The sequence below is a fragment of the Oenanthe melanoleuca genome, chromosome 3 (genome assembly GCF_029582105.1).
Source record: "Oenanthe melanoleuca isolate GR-GAL-2019-014 chromosome 3, OMel1.0, whole genome shotgun sequence".
Lineage (NCBI taxonomy): Eukaryota > Metazoa > Chordata > Aves > Passeriformes > Muscicapidae > Oenanthe > Oenanthe melanoleuca.
The window spans coordinates 97,501,281-97,518,766 of NC_079336.1; the positions used below are offsets into that span (position 1 = coordinate 97,501,281).

Genomic DNA, 17,486 nt, shown 5'->3' on the forward strand with positions numbered 1-17,486 from the left:
TGAATTGCACCCACTTTTTATGTATAAGGAAAATGCAGGCTTGTGGCAACATGAAAAGACTTGTTACTGCTGTTACCTGCTTGCTAGGAGTGTAACCTGAGAACATGTTCAAGCCTTGTCCAGACCTGGGGAGGGAGGATTGTAGCCACTGCTGCTTGAGTGCTAGCCAACATGTTCAGGCTTACTCGGACTTGTACCCCAGCACAGTGGGCATGACATGGCTGTGGAGAAATGGGAGTTCCGGACAGCAAATCAATATGATTATGCAGAAGCCGATTTATTGTTTACTTTTCAGCCCTAATTATACATTCTAAGACTACTGTCCACACGATCACACATTTGATTGGTGCCTCTCTGCTGTTCACATTCCTTGCACAATCCCTTCAGGTACGATGATGGTCGCTGTCCAGAACTTCGCTGCCCACCTTTATCTTGGGTCTTCTAATCTCGGTATTAAGTTTTTCAGCTCCTTCTCCCCGCATTTAGCACAATTTATGTTTCAGTGGCCTTGAAGGGTGTAATATATGTTATAAAATAATTCGTGTTGGTTTGTAATTTATGCGAAATAAAACATGCTTGTATAGATAAAAAAATGAATAAGAAAATCTTTAGAACACATGTAGCAGTTGGGGAAAAAGGATTGCCTCACAAGATTGCGAAACTACAGCTGCCGACAAAGCAGAGGGACCTAAATTAGCAAGTTAATAGATGAGGCTCCAGCGGAGATGGGCTCTTTCAGAGACAGTCGGGGGAACACCCAAGCGATGAGCACTTGATAAGTATCACCAATCAAAATAACCAGGGAAAATACATCTCAATACTGGATTCCCGGTAAACTAACGTCAGCGTTCATCGACATTCATCGCTTCCCAGAAATGGTTTTGTCCAGCCTAGCGCAGAAAAAGAAAACTACATGAATATGCGAAACAACGAAAGAAAAGAACCTCTGCCCCAGGCGGAAAAAAACTGTAAAACCAACCCAGTCGAGATGACATTTGTGAGCAGAGGGGATCGGAGCGGTGGAGTTCGGATCAGTGTGTGTTCACCCAGCGCCGATCCCGAGCTTGGCGCTGACCTATTTTGATTGTGGCTATCAAAGACCGTATTTCTGTCGCGAAATAAAAATATTTTCTTATGATTATTCTTAATTCGCCTTGATCCTTTTATTATCTATAACAAAGGGTCTCAACTAATTGCAGAACACCACCTAAAAATGGCTCATCCTGTGCACTTGTTAAAAACATTGGTCTAAACTAAGAAATATACAGAAAAACAGCTAAGCATGTGAAGAGCAAAATATGCAGAAAAACAACTAGGCAGCAAAATATGGAGAATAACAGCTAAATATAGTTTGGCTGGTGCATACCATGTTGCAGACCATGGCCTAGACATGTCACTGTGGCTCAGACTTGTTCAGTATTACTACACACAGCCCCACCAGAGGCTGCCTATAAAAGGGGCAGTGACCAAAGGTGAGATAGATGTGTAGGTGGAGCATAGTCTCCCCATGTCCCCAGCACTGCTTGCCTGTTCCTTATGAACAAATTAATATATTTCCTTATTGATTGACCTACCCGATTGTGGTGAGTAAATTTGTAACACAGCCACAAGGTAAGACATAGAGGAGTCTTCACGTATATCACAGCACCCTGCAGTGCAATCCATAAGCCATCTCTCACAGCAGCTGATCGTGCTGCTGGCAGATAAACTAGATAACCACACCATTGTGTTCCCTACCCCTGCCTCAGCCAAGTCATTTCTTCTTCATGTCTCTCCTCTAGAAATGTATGCTAACCAGATTGTCCTCAAGCCTCCCAGATTACTTTCATGTTGGATGGAAATTCAGAAGTTATTGCAGGTAGGAAAAGAAAAAAAACCAGATGCAACTACATGACCTTCAATCCCCTTGAGAAGTCACAGTTCCTTATGCAGTTTGGCACAGGGGAGTGTGGGTGAGCTTCAGAGCACCTGGCAGGAAAGGCAAGTAGACAAATTCTCTGGTTGGAGGTCAACCTACCAATTTCTCCCACACATCCTCTTGTTACTGAGTACATGGATGCATATTCCCAAATGTGGCCACCACTGCTGACTGAATGCTCCTTCCCCTTGTACCTCACCAAACTTGTTCAACCACACTCCTGCTCAGAAGGGTATCATGTATCCTGTGGCCTGTCTGGGTGGTTTTCCACCTACAAAAGCTGGGCTGGTGAGGTGTAACTGCTGTAGAAAGGCAGAGGAGCAGCTGAGTCCTCAACTGAATTCTTTAATCTGGTCCTTCTTCCTTGAACTATCCTTTCTCTGGACCTCAACTTATTTTGCCCTGGCAAAGTGCAGATCTCCCGTGTGGAGTATCTTGCTCAGACCCTCCATTAAAGCAACACCTGATACAACAAACACCAACTAAATTAGCTGCCCTAGAAATCTGATGAAAGCTTGGAAAATGTTAAAAATATTTAAAAGCGAAAAAAACCCAACTATTGACAGTGGTAAATGTGTCTTAATTAAAACCTTGGAATGCACAGTTCACACTCCAGTCATCCTCCAACTCCCTGCAAAAGTTAATGAGATTTGTTTTTCTTACAGGCCCCCACTGATACACAAACTACATATAGGGAGTCAGAACTGAAAATGAAATGTTGTGTGTGCAGGGCTAGATGCTGATTGCATTTACAGGAGTATAATTACAACAGGATCCCTTGCAGATCCTGCTGGCATTGTTCCAGAAGGAGCAGTGACAGCTTCTGGGTTGTGCTGCAGGGACAAATGTGAGGCTGTAAATAACTAAAGCAAAAAGTGATGATGAAGTCCACCTCATGTTCCAAATGAAAATCAAATATCAGGTATGGTGGCTTTTCTGCTTTTTCAGTCCAAAGGAGAATATAATTACATCCCTGATTTATGAATAATAGAAGTTTGGTTGGGTTTTTTTTATTTTAATCTAAAGAGTCCCCAGAGTTGCACTGTTGCCAAAAGCCTCTTGTAACTCAGGCCAACAAAGAAAGAATGTAACAACCCTGCAAATTCCCTTGCAGAAAACAGAGCATGTGTATCCCAAGGCTTGCAATAAACATTCCCTACTCACACACACACAAAAAAAAAACCAAACACAAGGTTTCTTCATGCGTCCAAGACTTTCAAGATCTATATAATCCATCTTAATGCAGAAAGATCACAAGTTTGATTTAGACTAGGTCAGGGCTAGCTATTTGCTTAAAGCAAACGCTCTGTTTGCCCTGGGATAATCTATGAGTGTTTTTGTGCTCACTTACACTCATCCTCTCCCTATTCAGGATGCCAGCTCACACACTGGGAAATTCAGTGGGTGAAATCTACTCCACAAAGTGCCCCACATGACCTGGGCTATGTAGGGGGGATGCACACACACTTTCTAGGGAAAGGGGATTAAATTCCTATCAGTGGCCCTCAGGGAGCTTCAATGATAAGAGCATCTGATTCATTTTCTGGGCTTGGATGTCAGGCAAAACATCATGCTGTTCCACTTCTGCAGATGGATTTGGGGCACAGTGCAGTATCCCAGGAAGTGATATCTGCTTTGAAAGAAACTTGGCAAAGGGACAACCATCACAGTCTCCAGGCACTGGTTTATTCCACAGCACAAAATTTCCCAAGGAAAAATAACAGGTACCTGTACCTTGTGGCCTTAGAGGAGTTTGATACTGTTTGGCTCTTACTGGGGAGAGGGGGAGGATTTTGGTGAGATTTTTGGTGTCATGTTCTTTGTGATTTTTAAAAAATACCACTTAGCACTATTATACTACTAGTCATCAGTGAGCACTCTGTTACTTCCTAGGAATAAAGAACTAGAGAAACTTCCTCAACAAAATCACAAAAGGGGCACTAGAAGAAGGAAAAGTTGATATGGAAGACCTGTAAATTATCCATTTTTATGGAAAGAAGAGGCAATGGAAGAAGACAGGAAAAAATGTGTCACCTGAAGATACATGCTGGTTTTTTGAAATTGCTGTCTGGCTTTATTATAGTATCATAGACTGGTTTGGGATGAAAGGGACTTTAAAGGTCACCCAGTTCTGACCCCCCCTCCCCTGGGCAGGGACACAGTCTACCAGGACAGGTTGCTCAAAGTCCCATCCAGCCTGGCCTTGAACACTTCCAGGGATGGTGCATTCACAATGCCCCTGGGCAACCTGTGCCAATGCCTCACCACCCTCAAAGTAAAGAATTTCTTCCCAATACCTAATCTAAAATCGCCTTCTGTCAGTTTAAAGCTATTTCCTGTGGATCTCTCACTATATAAAAAATCCCTTCCCTAGCTCTCTTTTAGACCCCCTTTATGTACTTGAAGTCTGCTATAGGGTACTCTAAACATTTTGCCAATGTTTGCTGATTTTTTAAAGATGCCAGCAAAGGGGTTTTTAGTTGTTTTGACCCCTTGAGAACATCCTGTTGGTATTTCTCCCATGCCTCTATCTTGGAGTAAATGAAAACCCATAAGCCCTTTTAAGTCTCATCAGGCAAGTTTTGGGATCCCAACCACCTCTTTCTTGCACGTTAGAGGACCTGACTATAGGCTTAGAAAGATACTTGCCAGAACTTGTCAGTGAGGTTGCAAATGTAGAGAACAGCTCTTCAGGAGAAAGGCAGGAGGTGAAGATACCTGATGGCATCCCTACCTGTCACAGTCATGGGTCAGGCTACCATGAAAACTCAAAACAAATAAAAGGAGGGTGAGTAATTAAAATCCTCTCAATATAGTCCTTCTCATTCTGTATCAATGTTTTCCATAGGCTTAGCAGTGGCATAGGATTCAGCAGCCTGTGCAAGTGTGACACATCATGCTTGCCACATTCTTTCTCTATGAGACATTTCAAAACTGGATTTATCTAATCCCTTCCTACAACAAAGCTTTAAGAATATTTTCCTCCAGCCCCTTTGACACCACCCATAGTACCCTGTATTAGGACTTTATCTGAGGACATATGATGCTTCTGCTCAAAAAGGGGCAATGCTGGGGCAAAGTGAAAGGCAGACATCACCTTCCTGCTCACCTGAAACAAATGTACACACACACAGAGCAAGGTCCACTCCTCTCAGCCCTTCAGTGAGACAACACTTCGTCTCCCAGACTCCCAAATTTGTCAGTTGGTTATTTCAGCTGTGCCACAAAGCCTGGCAACTAAGCCCTTTGCCTGGTCTTTCAAGCTTCACAGCATGGGCCAGCACTGCCTACAGAGGGTCTTCTGGAAAGCAAGAACTTGCACTGGAGAATCCAACCACAGAGCTGAAGAGCTCTGCAAGCCACAGAGAAACAAAATATCCCTCTCCTATTTCACTTCTTTCTGGACATCACCTAGAATAAACTCATCTTCTCTAATGCAGCCCTTTCCTGTTGTCATGACACCTCTTATAAATGTAGGGTGCAATGTTCTCCTCTACCACAAAATCCAAAATGTTTTCCCTACTGGTTTTGTTCCACACAGCCCCCTTGGGTAGGTACCCCTAAAACTTCCCCGTATCCCTCACCCAAATCCCACATCTTCACATCAGGGGAAGCAAGACACTGGGCCCATCATCTCTGTCAGGTGTCCACACACAGATGCACATATGCAAGCCAAAAGCCACATCCCCCGGGCTCATTGCCTATTTCTTAGGTATGGAGTTTCCCCATGATCCTTAAAGCGCATGACTGTAACTCTCCTCATCCCCCAACACTTTCCAGTGTTGTGTCACATGTATCTGTCCACGCTTCTGCCCAATCCTTGAGGATCACAAAGCAAAAGTCCCTGTCTCACTGGTGCTGCTGTCACCAAGCCACAGCTTTGTGGCGGGGCTTCGAGGTATGTGGTCATCAGCAGGAGACAAAGTCTGCATCGGAGCTGTGATGATGCAGGGGGTTTTAAGGTAGTTTTTTTTTTCTTCCAGCCAATAAGAGCACTCACAGAAGCACTTCTTTGGCAGGAAGCAGGGCAGTTACTCCTCTTCTGACGTGGTGGAGATGGCAGTGAACTTTGCCTGCAGCTTCACTGCACTTTGCTGTTTGGCACTCTGGAACTTCATCGCGACTTCAGGTGGTGAGAATGGAAAATAATTGCTTTTTCCCTCATGGTTTAGGTTCTGTGAGTGCTGCTATGTAATGCTCCAGTAAATAACAGCCTTTCTGCCACTGCTGCCCATGCTGGCTCCGCACTGCAGGGTTCAGGCTGCAGCTGAAAAACCAACTGCTGAAAAGACTTCCTCCTTGTCTAGTGAACTATGCTATCCAGAGATATAATTTACGGGGTTTAAAGTCAATTTACTGTTTTAACTCATCTGTCAGTATTTAAACTCTGCATGACCTTGATTATTAAACCTAAAGACTGTGGGTAACAATCTGACTGCTAAGTACAGAAGGACACTTGAGTGCCGATGACTTACTGAAGCATTAACCTGTCTAATTTCTTTCTTTGCTGAGCAAGGGAACTCTCTTGATTGCAGCTGACCTTAAATCTTCAGAATGGGAGCTGCAGACATGAGTGTTTTTCTCTGAAGGTTTCGGTTCAGTTTTACTGAATATATTTCAGTATTTCTTTGGTTGCCATACACAGAAAGAAGTCAGAGATGGTGTTTGGCTAGCCAGTAGCTTTTTGTTTTCGCTGTGGTTTCCTTTGGGGGCTGCAGAGGAGTGCAGGAACTCTGCTACATCTTAAATGTAAAGATAAAGCCCTAGCCTTGCTAGGGGGAGGAAGTTTTTAAAGGAGGGAGTAATGGGGAGGAGATTTTCAAAGCATCTAGTGGAAAAAAAAAAAAAAAAATCAACCTGTTGCAATCTGCTTACTTGTTTCACTGCAGCCTGGAAGGGAGCATCCACAGAATTGCTCTCTCATTCTGCAGGAATACAAGGTCCCCAAAACAATCCTCAAGAAGGAAAGCACAAGAGAGAGCCTCTTAATACAACATTCAGCTCATATCTGCAAGAACAGCCCTCATTTGCTCAATAACAGTTGGTTGCCTGTTAATTTTGAGCAAGAAAAGGCTCTAACCCTACTATTGCCCAACAGAAGGAACAGGAGGAGGGCTGGCTTTTCCATCTCTCTCTCACATTTCCAAATCCAGGAACAAGGATGGGCTCTGAATATGAATGCTCTCTTCCAAAGCATCTCTTACTAGAGCAGCAAGAGTTGGCTGCTCAGATCCTGAGATCACAGTCATGGCCTCTGAGTATTGTGTGTGCCTGGCCAAGTTATGCTGTGCCTCTGCTCCCTCACAGGCTGGAGATTTCAGGAATGCTGGTATGCCTAGAGCCCTGCACTGCTATTTGACCCTCTGAGCCAGTCTGCTTTGTGCCTGGAATGGGGCCATCACCTTACACAAATCTGAATTTTTAGGTAATGGCTCTCAAACCAAGTCAGGGATGAAACAGTCAGAAAAGGCTGCAGAGAGAAAATCAGAATTACAGGTACCTCACACCAGAAAGTCTTTGGAGTTTGGAAATAACTACAAACTATTTCAAACAGTGATTTCAGACCAGTGTGTGTGCCATGCAGTGACCACCTTGAATGGGAATGAAAGTGCACAAAGAAAACCAAATCCTAGCCTCAACAAATCCCCAGAGGAAAATGGTGGCATAAACATCTCCCACAAGGACTCAATAGATTTTATACCTACTTTGCTCTGGCATGAGTAATTTTCAACACCAAGTTGCAACAGGTGAGAAAGGTAAAATGCCCAGTACCCCTTAGTGAAAGCTGGGGGGAAATATAACCTATAGCCTATCCTCTTCTTAAATACATGGTATATTGAGTCTACCTGTCTGCAACAGCTGTCCAGTTTGCTCACCTCTCCAGGTGATGCATTTCAGAGGCCTGGCCCTGTGTGATACTTCTGGATCTCCCAGGCACTGGAATCAGGACTCTGACTCTTGGTTTGAATAATATACGTAATAGTTTTCTTCCCATCCACACAGTCTGATTTCAGCCATTCACCCCATGCCTACAAAAGTCATCACCATGACTCAAGAGGTGTTGAGGGTTCTCAAAAACCACAAAAGGACATAGTGTAAAGGTTGAAAGAGGCTGTGGTTATCACCCCTTCTACAAAGAACAGTGTCTGATGTTATCACACCCCCCACCTCCACACTTGACTTTCCAACAGGCATGAGAGCAGATATACAAGCAAGGTGCTGGGGAGCAGCAAGAAGAGCCCAAGGCAGCAATCTGCTCTCAGCCTGGCAGGATGTCCCTGTTGCTAGGTGAGCTCAGGAAAAAGCTGGTCCCTCTAGCTGTTGGGTTGGTATTGATGGCACAGCAAAAGCATGGCATTTCTGAGCATGAGGACAGCTGGTCTTGTGGGCAAGCCAAGGCCCTGCTCTGCCTCAAGCTTCATTTCTGCTCCAGACAGGTCCTGCATCACCCTACTGAATCACCTATGGATGCCAGAGCCTTAAACCCCTATGAAAAGTTTTACCCATGAGCTGAGCACTGGGCAAGATGTGCTTGCCTGAGAAATGTCTTTGGTCCAAGGCTGAATGGTCACAAGCTTTTGTGACACTTGAATCCTACCCTTGCTGCAGTGGGAAAACACCATCCCACAGACAATAGTCTTGGGACCTACAAGTGGATTCTGGGCTGTTGGGTGAAAAAACACCACATTTGCCCAGTACTAGCTGCACACCCAGTGCCAACATAGATCAGAGGCATGAGACAGAAAAGCTCATCACCTCCACACCAGACACAAAGCCACCTGAAGAACATTTGCTCCTCTTCAACACATGGCTTGGGTCTCTCAGCTCCCACCTGCAAGAAAATACAGGGGTCATTAAGGTAGTTGGGATATCAGCCAGGAAGAGAGATGGATTTGGACATCCTTGAGTTGAGGAGGGATGTAGAATTGAGTCTCTCCTTTGCAGGTCAAGGTGTAGATCCCTGAGCACTGTTACAAGTGGGAGCAGCAATTAACACCTGTGAGAAGGATGTGACAGTATAAGTAGGATGTGCATAAGCAACATGCAAGATAAATTTTTGTCACCTTCCATGCTGATGATGACACATAATTCTGGTTTGGTTTCTTTTTCCTTTTTTTTTTTTTTTTTTTTTTTTTTTTTTTTTTTTTTTTAATTTTTTTTAAATTTTTTTTTAATAGACTCTGGATCATCAAGCTGTCTCTGTCTTCTTCTGCTTAGGTTTCTCAGTACAAACTGGCTTAAGTACAGAGCCTATGCTCTGTGCAGCTGGATATGGGTGAGAGTTTTAACTGTGAAAAATGCAGCACAGCAGATTTAGTACAACCTCTGTGTGTGCACAAGCACAGGCAGGCTCACTGCCTGCTCTCACACAGGGCCATCTCCTGTGTTGGCAGGCCTTGGCATTAGCAGTGGCTGGATGGCACCTCCTGCAGGATTGGGGATTTTTTCCTTTTCTTTGATTTCACAAGGGGAAAGATGGAGAGGAAGGGAAATGTAAAAGAGGGTGAAATAATGATATCAACTGTAGGCTTTGAGCTTCTTTCAAATGATTGAAAAATAAGTGGTGCATGGGGAAAGAGCTACACAGGAAAGCAAAAATATACAGTAAATGGTTCTATGAAATGCTATAATGTGAAAGGTCATAGGTTAACCCCCCCACACTCCCCAATTTCCATTTCCTACACACCTTGCTTCTCCCCTCCATGACCGTGGTAATCATAGAATTGTTTGGGTTGGATGGGACCTTAAAGACCATCTACTTCCAACCCTCCTGCCCCAGACAGGGGCACCTTTCACTAGACCAGGTTGCTCAAAGCCCCATCTAACCTGGAGTTGGAAACTTGCAGGGGTTGGACATATACCAGTGTCTTATCACCCTTTCAGTGAATAATTTCTTCCTAACATCTAAATCCTTCTAACACAGAAACCTCAAGATGCTATCAAAGGTTTAAGGGTGGGGTGTGGGTTAAATCTTATATCTGTAAGATAAGATACGCAAATTAAGAACAGCAGGACTCTTGAGCCACTGTTTGATATGTTATCAAAACTATGCTGTACTCTGAGCAACATGATCTATCTTCATAAGCAGATTCAAAGTTGGTTCTTCTATAAACTGTGAGTTATACCAGAGACATTTAAATAATATTTGTGAAACTCTGTCTTCTTCTATGTCATTTTGAACTCTGCTTTCACTTCTGGCAGCATCTCTTTACGTCATTTAATTTCCTAGGACTATTTCACCATTTCAGATATATAAACGAAAATTATTTTGTAACGGATACGAGCAGAGACCTTCTGAAGTACAAATGCATCGGACAAGTAAAAGGGTTTAACATTGGTTCACAGGGCTGAAGCTCTCACCCTTTGAAGGCCCTGATGTGCTGTATCCTGATGTTTTGTGTTGTTTCAGTTACAAATGTTCCACCACCCCACTCAACCATAAGACCTGGCTCCCCTGTCCCAGTGAACACCAACAACCCTGGGGTCCGCAAGGCCGCTCGCTTTGGGGTTTACAAATACAACAACAAGTCAAATGACCTCTTTCTGTTCAAGGAATCACAGATAAAGGAAGCCATGGTACAGGTAAGAGCAGCAGACTCCTGATGGTCCTTCAAACCATCCTTTAATTGACCCTCCTATGGCACATCCAAGATACAATATCCCTGATCTTCCTCAGGACTGCTAATGCTGTCCCCTACAGCACTGCTACACAGGAGGGCTCTGTGTAGGGGACACAGTTCTCAGTGCAGCATTTGACTCCTAGCCAAAGTTTTGGCATCTCTTTCCTCTGCCCCTATTTTAAAGGAGGAAACTGCTTTCTCTAGATTGTCAGAGGGCTGAAGTACATGCTTCACGTGGAAATCAAACGCACCGTGTGTGAGAAGAGGGATCACTCCAGCCTGGACAGTTGTCACTTTCAAAGGGAAAAAAACCTGCAACAGGTATGTGTTCAATTCATTTGGGGTTCTCAGGAACTGCAGGGGATTCTTGGCCACCTCTAGCTGTACAATCACCTTTAGACCAGCTCTGCCATGTCTTCATACATGTACAAGCCTCTCCTCTGCAGAGCCAGCTGGGGTGAGGCCAGGTTATCACCTTTCATGCATCCAGGGCCAGTTTCTTTCTGCAAGGAGTTGAACCAGACACATCTACCTGGCCCATATTCCTGAGTGACTGAGGAGAGTGTGAAGAAATAAAGTAGGTGCCAAATAGATTTCCTGGATGGGAGACACTTTACACAGGCTTTCCCACTAGACAGGATTACCTAGCAAACAGTATTTTTCCTAGGATAAAGCAGGCAGACAAAGGGATGTTGTTTTCTCCTGCCTCATCACAGCTTGCAATGCTGAGATTAACCAGCAGACACCTGAACTTTCTCACCTATTCCCTTTTTATTCACAGATGCTGAGATGCTATTTTGAGGTCTGGATAACACCTTGGACACATAAAGTACATATCCCTGTTGACCACTGTCACCAAGACCTTTCCCCATGAGAGCCTGACTTACAGGGCATTTCCCACCATGAGTTTTTCCTTGCCTGGACTGCTAAGGTCAATACTGAAGTGAGGAACAGCTGTATAGAATTGCCACAGAGCTTTTCTCTCAAAGCACATGGTTGTTTTTTCCCTGAGAAAGATACTCAAAAGACAAGGCCTGCCTTGACTGAATGTCTTGCTATGCAGCTGTGTATCTGTTTTTCCAAAACTAAACTGCACATGAACATGTGTTGTCCTTCATTCACCATCCATCCTCTGGCTGAATTTCCAAGCGCTCCCAGGAAGCTCTGTTGCACTTGTTTTGTGATGAACCTTCAAAAAGCCACGATGGAAACAAGTCTAAACCACAGCATGTGTGAATACAACACTGAGGAAAGCTTTACAACAGTGGGATGGTTTGCCTGAGTATACATACACACACAAGTTTTAAGATTTTCCAGTGCCTGACATATCTATCAGGAAGGCAAGAGGGAGAGCTGTTCTTTTTTTTCCTTAAGACAGAGGTATGGATAAGGATCTTGAAACACAGACAGCCCAGAAATTACATAGTCTAATGAGTCTTAATCAAAAGCAAAGCTACACTGTGAAAGGGCATTGCTGCAAATGCCACGGCAAATACCAAAGCAAATACAGCTAATCATATTCCCAAAGAATAATTCTGAGGTTAAACAGCATAGTTCCATCCAGGTTAATATACAACATTTGACTTCTGCCAGACAGCTTATATTCAGGTTCAACACAATGATGGTCTTCTTTAGGTGGACATCTACCATTCCTTCAAGTCTTCACTCTTCATCTGTCGGCTAATTATTGCTTACAGTGGACTAAGGGTCCTATTAAGAAGGATTTGCTTAGCTGCTCCCTTAAAACAGCCATAAAGTCTGAGCCCATGGTCAGTCATACAGACTTACAGACCAGCACTTCTAAACAGGCAAGACCCTGATCTAAGCCACAAAGAACACATTTTCCCCACAAATACTATTTTTTTTGAGAGTTGTTGCCTTTCTGCAGCAATATTGTAACTCCTATTAGCAGTAACACCCCCACTTTCAGCCATCATAACAACCACTCAGTCAAAAAAAGGCCAGTGAAGGGCTCTAAGGCAAGGTCTGGGGTTTTTAAAACAGATGGTATTAATAGTACAGTTGAGTATCTGCTCCAAGTAATCCCAAAGCTGGGCATGTCTCAAGTTCTGATTCAGAAACACCACTTGTGATGAACAGGTGGCCCAGCTGCAGCTCAAATTCAGCATCCAATGCTGGAGAGGCAGCTGTGCTGCATCTTACCTTTAGGAACAGCAGTATCTTGGCTGGGGAAAGAAAAACCAAAACCAAAACAAACAGTGTTTTAAAAAAGCTCCAGAAGAGCCACAAGAGGATGCAATGTGATGCTACATTCAGCTATCACACAAGCCACCCTCACAGCCTGGTGCCAAAGACAAGGAGAAAAGTCATCTATGGTGGTTTGGGCTGTCCACAAAGCAGGAAAGCTAAGCCACAGCTAAGTTTGTAGGAGACCAAGAGAAGCCAGAAGAGCTGTTCTTTGTGTCTCAGAGGGGTTAGGAATGGTCTCAATCCCTCTTCTCCTTCAGCTGCATGCTTCACACAATGCCAAGGACTCCCAAACAGGCTGTCATCTCTAGACAGTCTGGGCCAGAACAGGCTGGGCAGATCCATGTTCCTTCCTTCAGCCAGCAAGATAGCCTGGTGTTCAGGAACAGATGATATTTACCTCTCACGTGCCCCCATGGGGGCGAGCAGGCAGCACACTGTCACTTCAGGTCTGTGCAGAGATGCATGCAGGCAATGAGCACATCACACAACAGTGTCCCCTGTGCAACTCTCCAAGCCCCTGACACACAGTGCTTCATCTCAGTCACCTCAGCAAGCCAATTCTCCATTTGTCAGAGAACAAAAGTTAAAGCCAGGTGAACTCGGCACCATGCAGGCTGACAAACCCAACAGGCTTTTGCTGTTCTCCCAAGGAAAATGCAGTATGACTGTTCAAACCTCTCCATCCAAACAGACAAGCACCTGCTGAGAAAGACAGATCAGCCTTATGTTCAAATCTGCATCCAAGTGTTCACTGTTACGCATAATTCCAGTGTGCTTTACAATAAGAAAGGCTATTGTAACAGAGCTTTCATAAGCACCAAAGAAAGGAGCAGAGCCAAAGTCAACTGAGCTCTTTCTATCACTCCAGAGCACTTCACTCAGGAAGGATTTGGGTAATTACAGATGAGGATACTGCTAGCACTGACCTAAGGAACTGCATCTAAATACCATTTAATCACAATGACATGCAGCAGTCCAAAAGCCAATTTCTCTGCCTTCTGCATCTTGGCTCCAATTTAACCACGGTTAACAGTTCACCAATTCACTCCAAGGAGTTCATACCCTTGCAGACCTTGCTGAGTCTCTGACATCTATTTCCAAAAGATTTTTAGTAAAGATTTAGGGCATGAGGTGAGAAGGAAAACTCGTTTCTAACAGCCCTGTATGTTGAAGAAAAAAAAGGAACAATCCCAGCAGTGACATTAAGAGCTTGTGGGACAACAACCTGAATTTTACCAAAGCTCCAAAGTGGCCAGTGATCCTTAAACCAAGATCTGCATTTGCTCAAAGGCTCTGCTCTGCAAATATTTCCTCTCATACTCCCACCTTTTAAATTGCACAGGAGACAAACTGCTTGCACCAAAATATAAAGCATGGCTGACTGATAGACTTCCCACTTTGCATTCTCTTGACATCAGCAGCTCTACATGAAGGACCTGGAAGTTCTGCTTGTATCAGATGCACACCCAGTTTCACAAACTGACTGATTTTCAGAGCCCACTGACAGATGGACAGTCACAGCCACAAGGAACCAACACAAGGTTGAGCTGGCAGCAGACAGATAAGGAGACACAACAGCTGCTGAGTGTGAGGAAAAAGCCTTGCACACAGAGCTAACAACAACAACAACTTACTGCTACATTCTTCAGTCCCTACCTCAAACAAATTAGCAAAAATCAGCTGCCCCTGTGCTCATTCTTTTGCAGAACTGTTTTTAAGCAGGCTAGATGAGCAGGCCAAGTGTCAGCATCATCAGATCCCTGCTGTGATCACTCAGCAGACAGCCTCAGAAACTTAAGAGGTCATTATCTCACCTGCAAAGTTTTTACTGGCACAAAGCAGACACAAATTTAAAGGAATCGGATTTATGCCAAGACTTTGCAAACACTTTCCTCAGCTGTTCACACTGAGAAACCAACATTTGCATAAAAATGTCATGGGCACATAAGTTATGTTTCAGCAGCTCTAATACAGAAGTTTGCTCCAGACAAGAAACAGGGCAGTTAACTGTGGAGTAACATTCTAGATACTTTGAGCAAATTCCTCTCAATACTCAATGCCCCACAGAAACATCTATTCCACCAACAAGGCAAAACAAAACACATTCTTTAAATGCACAGCTGTGGTGTACTCCAGCTCAGTTCCTTTCCTTGATAGTTTTACTGCAGGGCTTTATATTAAATCAAAAATTTCTCCAAGCCTTTCAGGACACAGGGCAACATTCTCTCATATGCCATAGTCTGCCCGAAAAGAAACTTGGGTAAGACACAGGAAGCAAGCTCAGGCTTCTCTGGGCGTTATGCAGAGAGGACTTCCTCCCTTCTTAAGGAACCACAGCCCCTTTCTTCTTCCACCAAAAGCTCTGACAAGACCTTTGATACCTCTGTAAGTGTTCTTGCATCCAGTAAGACTTCTCACACTAGAGAAGAGCCAGTCTCAGAGCTACAGAGGTGTCATATTCCTGCACTCATATCATCAAAAGAGAAGACTGGCTGTTTTTTTCCAAATCTGACTTGTTCCAGGTTTCTCATTGCTCAAGGCAGGTGTGTCACCATCCATCTGAAATCAACACACCATTACTCAGCCTCTGTGGAAGTGGAATGAGCCTGTAAAACCAGTCCTCACAGGAGCATCAAGAGGACATTATGACAGTTTGTTTATTTCAAAGGCATTTTAGTGCTGCTGCTTTACTCTTGCATTTGAGAGCCAATAAAAGATTTGAGATTTTTTTTTTTAAATAGTTTCTAGAAAAATACTGTTCTTAAGCACCTCTTACGCTGAATAATGATCCCTATGTGTCAGTCAACCTGTTTCATCTGGGTTTTACTAAAGATTCCCCCCACTTCTGCATACCATGGATGGATTATCAAGATCCAGCACAACACTGGGAATGGGAGCCAGCTAAAATGGTGTTAAGGTTCTTATGAGAAATGGAACACCAGTGGTGTGCTTAAGCAGCCTGTCACCATGAAAAGTTTGTTGCTTAGCATTGTGCCACCCACCACAGCTGGGACTTTACAGACTTCAGAGATATTTAACCTCTCAGACTGAATAAAGCCTGTCTGTCCAGCCTGTATAAAAAGAGGGAGCTTATGGGGTACAAGTCCAGTCAGTCTGCAGTACGATTAAAAAATAACTGAGAACTGCACTCTGTCCAAAGGTTACTTGGTGAAACAACTTTGGCAAATAAATCACTAGTGATAATTGTGTACCAAGAGGCAAAGGCTTGCCCCAAGGGTGCCAATGCATCAACATAAAAAAAATCACCACAGCAGATTTGCTTTTTCAACCCCAACTTGAGATCCCATCGAGTTTAACTTTCATATCCCACCAGAAGAGGACAAGTAGTTGCGAGGGCTGGCAGAGCAGTGTTAACCAGCTGGTACTGAAGCAGCCTGCCCTGGACTGGGTTTTCCCAAAAACAGTAGCCCCTGGCCTGTACAGAAACAAGTCAGTCTGATCCAGCAGCCATCAGCTACTTGCCACAGGACTGCTGCAGCCTGGCAGTAATACAGAATGAGGTGACAGAGGCACTGACAGTAAAGAGTCATTTTCATAATGCCCTCCATTAACAGAAGAACAGAAGGCCAGTGAAATCAGGTGATATTTTTAGCATCACCTTCTCCTTTTCTGGTGCTTTTCGTTATGTATTTATAGCAAATCTCTTTCCTTTCCAAAGGTGACGAAATGCAGCAATTGTATAAGTTTAGGGTTGATTGTCACCCAGTGGTAGAAAAGGAGAGAGCAGCAAAAGCTTTGACTCCAAAGTATCAGTGCACTAAATTACACAGCTGCTGAAACAACCCCTCTAGTTCTTTAAGATGCAAACCATCTTATTTAAAATCATAGTATGCTTTGGGTTGGAAGGGACCTCAAAGATCACCAGGGACACTTCTCATGAGACTGGGCTCCTCAGAGCCCCATCTAGCCTGGCCTTGAACATTTCCAAGGGTAGGGCATCCACAGCTTCTCTGAGTAACATGCTCCAGTCTCTCTGCTCTATGATCCTGCCAGGCACAGAGGTGAGATTGAAAGGCTGTAGCTCCCCAGGTCTTCCTGTCTTCCTTTTTTATTTTTTTTTTTTTTTTGCTTTTCTAGTTGGTGGGAGCTTAACTGGACTACCACAACTCCTCAAATATAACATAGTGACTTAGCCCCTTCATCCATCAGTTCCCTCAGGATCCAAAGATAAATTTTAACCAGTCCTGTGGACCTTCCTAAGATGATCTAAGAATCCTACAGTGGGTGATTCTTCAGTCTCCCAGGCGCTGCCTTTCCCTTCTGCAACTTGGGCAGTGTGGCTGGAGCACTTCCTGGTGGAGATGGTCAAAAAGTCATTGAGCACCTCAGCCTTTGCCATGTCTCAGGTAATCAGGTCTCCCCTTCCAGAGAGGGTCCTCATTTTTCCTAGTGTTCCTTTTAGCACCCACATACCTGCAGAATACCAGAACATACCTTGTTGTTCTCCATGTCCCTGGCCACGTTTAATTCTCTTAGGGCTTCATCTCCTCTAACCTGATCCCTGGCTGCTCAGACAACCTCTCTATTCCTGCCAGGCTACAGCTCCTGTTTCTACCCTCCATGGGCCTCCTCTTAGTCTCTGAGCTTGTCCAGGAGCTCCTTGTCCATCCACACAAGGCCTCCTGGAATTTTTGCCCAACTTCCTCTCTATTAGGATGCATCACTCCTGAGCCTGGAGGAGATAACCCCTGAATATCAACCAGTTTTTTTGGGCC

The 17,486-nt window shown here is 44.2% G+C and overlaps 1 protein-coding gene across 2 annotated transcripts; it reads left to right on the plus strand.

Annotated features, from left to right (window-relative positions):
* The first annotated feature begins 5,924 nt into the window (after positions 1 to 5,924).
* On the plus strand, positions 5,925 to 11,660 carry CST7 (cystatin F). Of its 2 annotated transcripts, none has more exons than XM_056486778.1 (4): positions 5,925 to 6,050; positions 10,329 to 10,501; positions 10,744 to 10,860; positions 11,321 to 11,660. In XM_056486778.1, exons 1-4 carry the CDS (start codon positions 5,975 to 5,977, stop codon positions 11,411 to 11,413), a joined length of 459 nt encoding a protein of 152 aa, XP_056342753.1. In that variant the 5' UTR covers positions 5,925 to 5,974; the 3' UTR covers positions 11,414 to 11,660. The 2 variants fall into 2 exon arrangements, with proteins under 2 accessions (XP_056342753.1, XP_056342754.1); XM_056486779.1 differs by having other exon boundaries at positions 5,937 to 6,047.
* The last annotated feature ends 5,826 nt before the right edge of the window (positions 11,661 to 17,486 follow it).